Below are 11,270 nucleotides of genomic sequence, written 5' to 3' on the forward strand. Positions count from 1 at the left end.
CTCGGTAAAAAACAGCACACCGCCTTTAGCTATTTTAATCACATCCGCTTCTTTACCGAGAGTGAATCTGACATCCGCGGGATGTTTTTAAATACGTGAAGATGATTTAATAAAATCAGACTAAGAAATTAGAAACACACCTAGTGTCTTCTTGTTGGATTTTCTGTAGTTTGGGCGGGCAAATGGCTGTCTGCGCATATGACAACTGAAATAGCTCTGCAGTTGTTTGACAACATAGTTCTATTTTACACTGCATTTTCAGGGTTGCCAACTCTCACGCAATGAGCGTGAGACACGCATTTGACTGTCTTCACACGCCATACATTAGATTTCTCACGCTGAAAAAAATCTAATTTCTATGATAATCTATGATTCAATGAGTTACTAGTTCGCTCTGACGCCAACCACTGGTGATCGATCGCTTTAGGCGCAGCAGAGAGAAAACATATAAACATATAATAATTATTATGTCCATTTGACACCCCCCCCCCCCGGCGCAAATAAACATATAATAATTAATGTGTCCATTTGACACACCCCACCCCAAACAAATCTCACTCCAAGTGATTTTGAAAAGTTGGCAACCCTGCATTTTAATGTCGGCTGAAAAAGGACACAATACAGATGACATGCAGAAATTTATTATTTTTATGCCTACAGTTTTGCCTTCAGCTCATTTTGGGCTGTTCTGTTTTTTTTAAAGCTTTATACAACCAGAGGAAACCGTTCTATTTACAAAATCTATCTGAGCAAGCATAGTTTTACACCGTCTCTTTCTTGCATCATTTTTTCTACAATTTCAGAAAGGCATGCATAGAAATACAGTTTGGTACAACATGTTAACAAAACTAGACTAAATCTCATAAGAGCAGTTACAGTATATACAGGAGTAATTGAGAACACTTATCAATCACTATCATTCAACCATACATTTAGACATCGATGTTTATTAACTTAAAAACCACAGTCATCCAGTAAAGCTAGAGTGTTGTAGACAGGTAGATTTAGTTAGGGACAGCCCATTGTAAATGTACATCTAGAGTTTCTTAACACAGTATACAGGATTGTTTTGAATAATAATGATGGTAAACAGGTTTTGGCAAGTAGGCTTAAGGTTGGTGAGGAGACTGCATCACTCCGCACAGCTGTTACTTCATAATAAAATAAAATTAAAAGAAACTGGCAGTGAAACTGAACAGAAAGTTTCAGTGTAAAAATGTTAATTTGCTACCACTTGTCTACAGTATCGTTACAGTTAAAACACAAACAGCTGCTGCAACCAATATTTCTCGAGTAAAAAAAAAAGATCTAAATATAACCATCCAGAGTCATTTTAGAGCAAAGTGCTCATTATTTTACACTTTGTGAGTTATAACTCTTTTAATGTCTTAATAACAAAAATATATATGTAATAAAATCAGATATTAGAAATGGAATAATCCAAGATGACACTGTACAGTTAAATGAAATCTCTCTTGATTTCTTCCACAACTGTATTCCAATGTTTTTGTTAGCATGCATTTAGTTAAATTTAAGTTAGCACAGGGTGATGGCATTTGATATGAAAAAACTAACGAATAAACAAGCAATGTCATACTCAAACGTTAAACTGAGCTCCCCCACCCACCCAGCCCCACCCCCAACTCCCTAGAAAGTGCAGTCAGAACACTGTATGCAAGCCAACAGCAACATAATCATAAGGGCATTAAATTGTGTATTAAAAAAACCCCAAGAACTTGAGAAAATGAACAGTGAGGCCGCCTCGTTACGACGTGATTGCGTGATAGTGGCTGAGCGTTCTACGAAGTGTCCTTGGAGGCAGTTGCCATGGGGATGGCTGATTTCCCAGCACTCCCGTTGTGTGGCCGATTGTAACTGACGAAGCTGGGTGTGTGTATGGTTCGGATACTCTTCACACCCTGAGCCAACATGGTGGGGGACAAAGGAGAGTGGGTAGAAGAAGAGGAAGGAGACCTGCCATTTTGGGTCTGTGCGGATAAAGACAGGCTTTTAGCACTGTGAGCAGCTGGTGCAAGCTTCAGAGAGCCATTAGAGAGGGAGGGGATATGGGAGGAGGGGGCGGGGATGTGGGAGGAGGGGGCGGGGATCGAGCGATGGGTGGGAACGGAAGGCTTGTTGGTTGACACGGAGGAAGAGGAAGAGGAAGAGGGGGCAATCGAGGAGTTAACAGGGTTAGTGGAATCAGACTGGGGAGCACCTTTTCCTGTACTGGAGGAAAAAGCAGGGATTTTAGAGGCAGGCATGGTAGGGGAAGTGGATTTGTGATCTCCTCCAGATCTCTTAGCACTTCCGTTAGCCTGTAAACAAAGATGCCAAAACACACTGATTGTCAGCCATAGGGGAACTCATTGTGAAGATGTGAAGAATGTGTAAACACATTAAAATTACACTAGTACCATCTACAGTTAATTATCGGAGATTGAAGGCAGAAAATACATCAATTACTGACTAAGATACACACACACACACACACACACACACACACACAGACACACGCACATAAGTCAAGTATATTTTCAGAGTTTTGTTCAGGATTGTAAGTGAAAGCGGAGAGGAGGAGGTAGGGAAAAGTAAAATCATTCGGGTTTTAAGTCGTATTTTAAAGTGAGCATTGCACAGTGTAAGGACAACCAACCAGAATGCAAGACCAGAGGACGCTCCAGGAGGTGTGGAGAAGGTGCATTGGGTAAAGGTTTCCAGAGGGCGGTGCAAATTTAGTAGGGGGTTGGTCCAGTTTGTTGGGGGAGGGGACTCATCCCCTTAGAGGCAAACTGGGGAAAGTGTCCAAGATTGGGTTTAGTAGACGAGCATCTTGGCTAGCGAGGAAGGTGTTATATTGTTATGTAGTTTGATAGAAATAAATGTTGGGTTAAAAGTGAGAAAGTGGAAGTGAAACTTGTCAGATGTGTGATATGGTTTAAGTTAGTAGTGTAAGCAGCATTTAGCCCAAGCAAGGCTATGTGGTAGCAGGACAGGTGTTAACCGAGAGAGAGAAAAAAAACTTAGTAGATGATACAGATTGTGTTTCAGTTTGGTCTTGTTTATCCTCGTCACCTACACAGCCCCAAAGCCAATGAGCAAGCAGAAGCATTTCCATGGTTACGAGATAGTCACATGCCTTCAGTCACAGCGGTCAGAGTACAGCCATAGATCCAAGATGGCCCTCGGCACTGAGCCATTCACACAAAGGACAGCGTATGAAAAATGATTTTGGTTAGTTCCATTCTCTTCAGGTCTCAAGCCCTATTTTAGCTCACAACTATCATATTCTCATTGTAATGTAAAGGGTGTAAATGCCCCTAAGTGTGTGTGTCCTGGCTGTCCAGTGCTCCTATGATAAGACTACCTGGCGGAACTGCCTCTGAGAGTCCTGTAGCTTTTGCTGTTTTGATGCCCTCTCTCTGTCTGAGGTGCCCGGAGGCTGCCTGGCCTTGGCACACACGGGCACCGGCATCCGACTAGTGGGTGAGGACACGCTGGCGTTCTGAAAGAGGGATTCAAACCACACAGGAGAAAAAAGGAATAAAAAGAAAGGAACACAAAAAGTGCCATCTTGGGAGTACTTCTGTGAAGGAGACAAAGTCTGTACAAAAAACATTTGTGGGAGTTCATCAAATTGAAATCTGTAAATATCGGAAAGGAGCAATGAAGACGCATGCACAACAGTCCTTAACACCAACAGGAGAATCTTTTGTGCTTGTACCTTAAAACCCATTTTAAAAGAACCAGAAAAAAAAGGAGTGTGATTCTAAGACTGTGAGTACTCTCTTCGGCTGCCTGAACCCCAGGTTAGAGATGCAGTGAACACGTGAAAGTAGAGGTGTAGGATCTGCTAATACCACCTGTGAAACACCAAGTCAAACATATACAGACACCGTATATACACACAGGGTTAAAAGCCCAGATCCCACAGTCAAGTCCCCTGAACCAGAAGAGGTGGTTATGGATCTGTGGAAGTCACTGGTTAGGCCGAGGTAGCCGTGAGGAAGAGGAGCGGGAGAGACCCGCAGTCTTCGTGAGCGAGGCGGTCAGAGCTAGAGAGAGACCTGCTGGGCAGACGCTGGGGCGACGGTCACGCCTGTGTTGGGGATCGTGGAAGGCCGAGGAAGGATCTGGGGTTTGGGCTTCTTCCGGAGTCCAGAACTCTTACTGGAGGGTTTGGAGACAAACGTCTTCTGTGGAAGCCCTTTGTCTGAAGTCTCCGCACCTGAGCTGTTGTGATGTTTAGAGTACTCAGTAGGTTGCAGGTCCTCAGGAGACCTTGGTCCCATTTCACTGATGGTAGTCTCCAGCTGCTTGATGGTCTGTTCAAGGCTGTCAAGAGTCTTGTAGGTGCTCTTTCGGATGTCCTCCGTCCGTCCATGAGTTTCCTGAAAGGTTGGTTCTGATTTTGTGGATTCCTCCTTGGAGCGAGCAATCTCAAACCTTTTGGCCTCCTTTTGTTGTCTAATAGTGCCATCTGCCTCCTCCTCATCTTCGTAGACGACCACCTGTAAGGTCTTTTTGCCCGTCTTGGTACCAGTGCGAAGAGCTTGCGTCAATGCTGCCAACTGCTTCTTAGGGAATTTAAACTTGAACTTCTTCCTAGCATCCTGCTTGGCATCAGTAGCAGACTCATTTAGAATTCCAGCTGATAATGCTGAGGGCGAAGACACATTACACTTCTCTGCAGTGCCCCAAGAAGGGCTCATTTGACTCAGTGCCTTCCCAGAATCTCTGTTTTGTTTTACCTGTACCCCTCCACTTCTGTCTTCCTCCTCCTCCTCCTCCTCATCTTCCTCTTCTATCCTTTCTTCTGCCAGCATCCTTTCCAGTTCCTCCTCACACTCAAAGACGGTGGAGAGTCGTTTGTAGGCCGAGCGGATGTCCATCGGTTCATCGAAAATTATAATGACGGGCTTTTTATTGAAACCACCGTTTTCAGCATCATCGGGTCCATCGCTGCTGGAGGCACTTCTGGAAACTTTGATGCTTCCATGTTTGCTTTGTGGTTTGCTGCCAACGGTCACAGTTTGCACATTACCTCTCTTGGCATTGACAAGCTCCTGGTACTCCCCAGTGGACAACGCCTGCACTTTGGTGTTGGTGATCATGAAGGCAATATTATCAGGCGGAGGAGGAGGCTCTCCTCCCGGCAAGTCAGGACTGAGGAAGGCCTCCCTATCATTGTCTAATTCTTCATACCTTCTCTCTCTAGCTTTGGATGAACCAAACACAAGCTCCTGACTTGCCGAGCCCAACTCACCAGAGCTTGCGCTAGGTATCAAGTCTGGGCCCCTGAGTGAAACTGGTGTGCAAACTGCTGTCGGAGATTCCACCTTCTCCTCTACACTCATTTGTACCTGTGGAGCCTTGACCACATGAACCTTCCCCTGTGTTGGGCTACCTGGCCCTTCTTCTGTTGGAGACTGGACTTTTGACTTTAGCGAACTTGATCGAGTGAGTTGTTTAAAGGGCAGAGCACTAGGAAGGCCACGAATGTTGTCCGGGCCTCTGTTCTTTGAGCTACTAGAGGATCCGTCTGAGGATACCTGTGGCTTTTTGGGTTTTTTTTCAGAAGCACTGACATGTGAAACCTGTGATGAGGATGACTGTGATGGAGATCTATGGTCATTTGTAGCCTCTGGTGTCTCCTTGGAGATCTGAGCTGTGACATAGTAGATGACCTTTAAAAGTTCAAGAGGGAATGAAAGAGAGTGTTAGTAAAATACAAAGAGCCTTATGTAATACATGTAAGTGCTTTCTATAGTTTAAAGAGTGACACTAAATTGCATGTTCTAAAGTGTATTTACCTGACATATCTGGCCAATGATACTAATTAACAATTGAATTAATGCCTACTTTACTAAACATTAAAACCAGACAATCATATAAAGAAAAAAGATTGTGAAAACCAGCAACACATTTTGAGATACCGGTTTTCATCAAGGTACATGAAGAGTCAGAAGTACTGAACATACTGAAGACAGACAGAAGTACTGAACAGAGCTGCTTACTCCTGGACTCTGGCGCACGGTGTTGTTGCCATTTTCATCCGTGACCAGAACTTTGTCTTCTTTGATGTCTGTATTCTGCTAGGACAGTTTGTGAGGAATAACATGACTGTTCACAGATACCCTACCACTCTACCCAACTCTCTACCACTGCAGCCCTTATTCACTCTACCACAAAAATCTATATAAATATGCAGAGTGAAATTCCAGGTCACTGACATTAATGTAAAGCAGCTAGTAAAAATTAATATTGAATTTATCTAATGAACTGTGGCACAGGACATCATGTTAAAGCTTTGGATTATACTTCGAGATGTTTGCTAAACCTACAATAAAGTTATAGATTTTCAGGTTTAAAAAATGTAAAAAAAAATATCATAACACCTGTAGCATAATATAATTTAAAAATTGTAAAAAATAATAAAAAACAAGTGGCTGGGGGTGAAGTGCTAGTAGATTAACTTTCTTGTTTTTTTCCAGTTTATGCCACATTAGATAAAACATCAAAGATGTGTGAGAATGCGGAGGGGAGGAAGGCGTGAAACCCAGTTAGGAAGTTTAGAGCAGAGCATGCAGCAGGGTGTGAAAGAAAGAGTAACTGAACTCTCGTATGTGCTGCCATCCACCCTTAACCCACAAGAAGCAACAGAAGCTGCGTTCTGCAGTAGATGTCTGCATCCTGAACGTAGGCATGTCTAATGACACTGGACCGATTTTACCAGAATGTACTAGAATGAACCGGAATGCAGACACGCACAGCACTGGTTCCAAGGGTCAAATCTAATGATGGATGTGTAATTTTCACATCACTGTTTTCAGTTCTTTTTTTTTTTCCAGCAAATTTGTATTTGTAAGTGGTAATATGCGTCCAAAGGTTGTCTAAAACCTAACACGCAAAAGAAACACGCAACACCACACGACTACGTTACAATACCGCAGCAGCTGTTAGTTTATTGAATGGAGAAATACACAAGCTGATCAAATTCGCAAGGATAAAGCAGATATGATCGTTTATTCACAAAGAGGCACATCTGGAAATGTTTTACTACAAACTAACAGCATGAGCCTTGAGTTCAGTAGAAATAAAAGAACAGAAAAACAGCTTTGTAAAAGAAAATCAGTGAGAACGTTTGTACAGATTTCCATTTCATAAGCACATTATAGTTCTGCAAGCAGTGTGTGAAAAAGGCAAACAGGCGTTATATAAGGGCAGCCGTCAGGGACAAGCGGTTGACAGGAACAGGCAGCTAGAGGGAGAGCTAAAAGAGGTCATGTCTGTTACCTTCTTATCTTTGAGGGGCAGTAAGGCCCCGGGTCTTAGCTCTTTGATCTGTGGCTCTATCAAACCTTTGAGCCCTACATCCTTAACAGAGCACTTCTGGAAAACCTGAGGGGGAGATGTGTAGGGGGTTAAGCAGACCCTGTTCCCAGGATGGAGTTCACTGTTTTACAGGAGAAACATACGACCACTATCTATATGGGGTCCTCTGCATAGTATTCATGTTTTCAGAATAAAGAATATATTTGGCACTTTGTACGAAGTAACAGATGTAATTTTCACCTCTGCTGCCATAGATAAATTAAGCCCTACAGCCACCAGGAAACCACAACGCAGACATCCCACAAGCACACCAACCAGTGTGTGTGTGTGTATGTGTGTGTGTGTTTGTGTGTGTGTGTGTCCACATGCTCACCTGTAGCTCTGCCATGATATTGTCTCCCTCATCTTCCTCCTCGGCTATGGCGGACGCAGGCAGAGGCGGAGGGCTACACAAGCCAGGCGTCCCCTCTGAAGGACTCTTGACTTTGGGCTTGGGAGCAGAACTGGGATCTCCTTCAACCTCCTGCAAGACACCCACACCAGCACCATCTCTATATCAGTCACCCAGTCTATGGGCTGCTGTTCAAACTCCCTTAAACGACGCGTTCGTTTTCAAGCAGCTAGGCAGAGAATGCAAGACAGATATTTCTCTGTAGCACTTTGAGATCTGTTTAAATGTGAAGTGCGTCATAAATAAAATGCATCTTTATTATTGTGATGTCATGGATGTTACCGTTTTGTAGGTGCTGTATTTAATATGCATGGCCACAAAACACATTTCTTAGTTCAGAGGGAACTGAACTGGACTGAATCTTGGTCACAGTCAGTCCGACTTTGTGCTTATCTCCAAAGTGCAAAAGATTTAAGAGATAGAGCGGTACCGCTAACACTTTGTGAGCATGCAGACATGTAGCTGATGGACAGTCACCAAACATCGCTCAGGTGTGTCATGGTTCACTGCGGCTGCAAAGGCGTTTCTGTTTTTGACTGCACACATGCAACGTGCGTTCTTGCTAAACTGCAACCCAAACACTGTACCTGCAAAGAGCCTGCTTCCTTCCTGCAGGTGTAGGCGGTGTCTGCTGAGCGGGTGGTGCTCGGGCCCGTGGAGGTGGGGGTGGTGGGGTAGTTCCTGCGAGGGGGAGGGGGAGGGGGAGACTTGTTGCTGTCCTTCTCTGGGCCCTGACCCAGCTTGGCCGCCTTGTCCTGAGGCTTGGCGCCTTTCTCGAGGCTGGGTTTGGCGGTCAGGTTTGGCTTGGCGGGTCTCTCCAGGGCGACTGCTTTAGCTAGCTTCTCCAGCTGTGATTTGGAGGCCTTTTCTGGGCCCGACTTGGGGGGCTTCTCAGAACTGGGAGACTGGGGCTGGTTGATTTCTGGAACACAATTAGTACAACCACGCGCTGTTACAATTAATAGTAATAATGCGCCTTTGTCTCGGCTTTACGCCTGATAGATGCACCACTACATGTTGCTCTGAATGAAAGGTCCCTCTGTTCCCAGCATGCAATGTGTGTGCATGGAGTTGGATATGCTAACCATGTGCATGTCTACGGCCACAGCAGCATTAATTTAAAACCAGCAATGCTTTTTAAGGTTTAAAGGCAAAGCAGTAGCCATGAAAGCCACCATTTTGTTCATTTACAATTTATTATTAAGAGAAAGGAGACCTTGTGCTGGAACTGGCCCAGGTTTCTCCACCATATCCTCCAGGGCAGTAGGGGGCACTGCAGTGGGACTCGGTAGGTTGTCTCCCTTGCTTGGCACCTCTAGGCTGGGTATTTCCCTGAGCATGTTGGCTTCTGCCTCCTGGAGCATCCTCTCAAATTTGGGGCCGTCATAATGAGTCATGTTGTGTCTCTTTTCCTCCCACTCTTTCTCAGCAGCCTGTAGAGAGACATATGGAGACTGAAGGTGAGAAATGAAACTGAAAAGGAGAAGGAACTGAGAGGTTCCTGAAGTAGACCGTCAAAAGACAAGACTCAAAATTTTGCCTTACTTGGTAATAAATAATATGACACTGGATTTGACTTTGACTTAAATTTGGCAATTCTTATCTGAACAAACCACAAAATGTCTGGAAAAATGTCCTTTGGATGAATGTGACCAGAGTGGAGATAACACTGTGAGTGGCCATAACTCACAGTGCCATCACATCGGCATGAACATGGATGAAAAAGACAAGAATGGAGGTGCCCGGTGGTCCAGCCAAAAGCCAATTTTGTTAAATAATGACGGTGGAATCTGGTGTGTGTTGTTCATCTGAGATTGTATTTATCTCATTTTAAGATCTTCGGAACAAAATGATTTAGGTGCTGATACACAAAACCACAGAATTCAAAGACTTTTTAACATGATTATAGGCTAGTTTTATTAATTTTTTCTTACACTATGTATAATATTTCAAAATCTAGCAGCTGCATTGCCATTACAATGAAAAGTCCTCCTATTGTATATACTGCAGACCTTTGGGGGATTTTCAAATGATCTTTGGTGTTTATAAAGGATATTGTTGTGTTGCAAAGCATTGAAAGCGTCAAAATCTTCAAAAACATTTACTGTTTTCCTTTACATATCCGGGCTGACACAGATATATACAAATATAGCATCACTGATGGTTCAAGCTAATCAGCTTCTCACATATGCAGATCGTTACTGATATTCAGTGCAGACATTGATGAGTACTTGCTGGTTTGGTTCAGTATTTAATTAGCCACGGACTTTATGAGCTCACTCACAGCGCTTTTACGGTGCGTGATTTAGGAAGGCTAACTTAAGACCATTCCTTTGTGTCTCATGGTGGCCCCTCCCTAGCGCACCTGTATCCATGGCTACCCTGTGTTGTGTTTGTATTTGTGGTTCACTTCCTGATTTTTGCTGCATGTGTTTCTTGTTTTTGTTATCAAGAGTTATGCCCCTCGTTACGGAGCTCACCTGTTCCTCTTTAGATTCTCATTTTCATGTGTATATATTTCCCTCAGTTCAGTGCTGGTTATTGTTACGATGGTGTTCTCATGTAATCACTCGCCTTTGTTCCGTGTTTTGTACATTACGTCTTCTGGTCTGTCATATATTGGCTCGTTAAACGACGCTGATATTGGATAATAGATCTCAGTCCACTCAACGTTTGCACCCCGCATCTTGGGAGTTCATCACGTTTTGTTTCGAGTGTGGCGAGACACCGGGTAAGCACCAAGGAGCACACTGTAGTGCAAGACGTGGTTAGATGGCGTGAACGCACTGGTGATCTGTAGTGAGGCACTGGTGTGTTCTCAAGCACCAGTGTGGGTTTCTCAGGGCCTGTGTGTGTAGACAGTGAGGAGCGTTGGCAGGGCGTGGTGTCTGTGTGTTGGTCCAGGGTTGCCTAATGTCCTGCCTACAGAAAGGAGGACGCGTCCCAGTCTTGTGTGGACACGGTTGTCCTGCCGGTCACCCTGTGAGCCCTGGTCTCCAGCGTGGGAGAAGTTCCTGATCCTGGTGTCCCCATCCTGTCCCCATCATGTCCCTTCTCCGCTGGCCACACCCCCAGATCTGCCATACATACATGTGTGTGTGTGTGTGTGTATGGCATTTCCACTGGTACTCACCTCTATCGACGTGGCTCTGTTTTTACTCTTGCTTTGGCTGGCGATCTCCTCGATGAACAAGATCGGCGAGGCTCCGTTGTCATGGACTCCGTTGTCGTGGACTCCGTTGCTGGGAAACGCGCTCTTGCGGCCGCAGCCTTTGGCGGGGCCGTGCTCGGCCCGGGCGGCTGCTGCGGGGCTGTGGGGGGAGGGGGCGGTCTCACAGGCCTGCTGGGGCGGCCCCGGGGCAAGAGGAGGCACCGCCGACTGCTGGGACTGGCGGAGTGTCACCGGGGAGCTCTGGGCGTGGTGGATCACCATAGGGTTAGAGTTGATGACCTCCGACCTCACGGAGGAGCTCTGAGTTTCCAG

The 11,270-nt window shown here is 44.9% G+C and overlaps 1 protein-coding gene across 11 annotated transcripts in view; it reads right to left on the bottom strand.

Moving 5' to 3' along the window:
* Window positions 1–625: 625 nt before the first annotated feature.
* The window catches only part of kiaa1217 (KIAA1217 ortholog), a 110,436-nt gene continuing 99,791 nt past the window's right edge, over window positions 626–11,270 (bottom strand). For 7 of the 11 annotated variants that reach the window (XM_076970235.1, XM_076970232.1, XM_076970234.1 and 4 more), the window contains 9 exons: window positions 10,920–11,270; window positions 9,003–9,219; window positions 8,374–8,708; window positions 7,709–7,858; window positions 7,297–7,401; window positions 6,018–6,092; window positions 4,068–5,687; window positions 3,368–3,505; window positions 626–2,318 (listed from right to left, as the gene is read on the bottom strand). The exon at window positions 10,920–11,270 is cut by the window's right edge and continues 121 nt beyond it. In XM_076970235.1, the coding sequence (XP_076826350.1) occupies window positions 1,800–2,318; window positions 3,368–3,505; window positions 4,068–5,687; window positions 6,018–6,092; window positions 7,297–7,401; window positions 7,709–7,858; window positions 8,374–8,708; window positions 9,003–9,219; window positions 10,920–11,270 (3,510 nt within the window). In that variant the 3' untranslated portion in view covers window positions 626–1,799. The remainder of the gene's footprint in view (window positions 2,319–3,367; window positions 3,506–4,067; window positions 5,688–6,017; window positions 6,093–7,296; window positions 7,402–7,708; window positions 7,859–8,373; window positions 8,709–9,002; window positions 9,220–10,919) is intronic. The other 4 variants (XM_076970240.1, XM_076970241.1, XM_076970239.1 and 1 more) reach the window with 3 other exon arrangements.

The sequence above is a fragment of the Brachyhypopomus gauderio genome, chromosome 13 (assembly GCF_052324685.1).
Source record: "Brachyhypopomus gauderio isolate BG-103 chromosome 13, BGAUD_0.2, whole genome shotgun sequence".
In the NCBI taxonomy this organism is placed as follows: domain Eukaryota; kingdom Metazoa; phylum Chordata; class Actinopteri; order Gymnotiformes; family Hypopomidae; genus Brachyhypopomus; species Brachyhypopomus gauderio.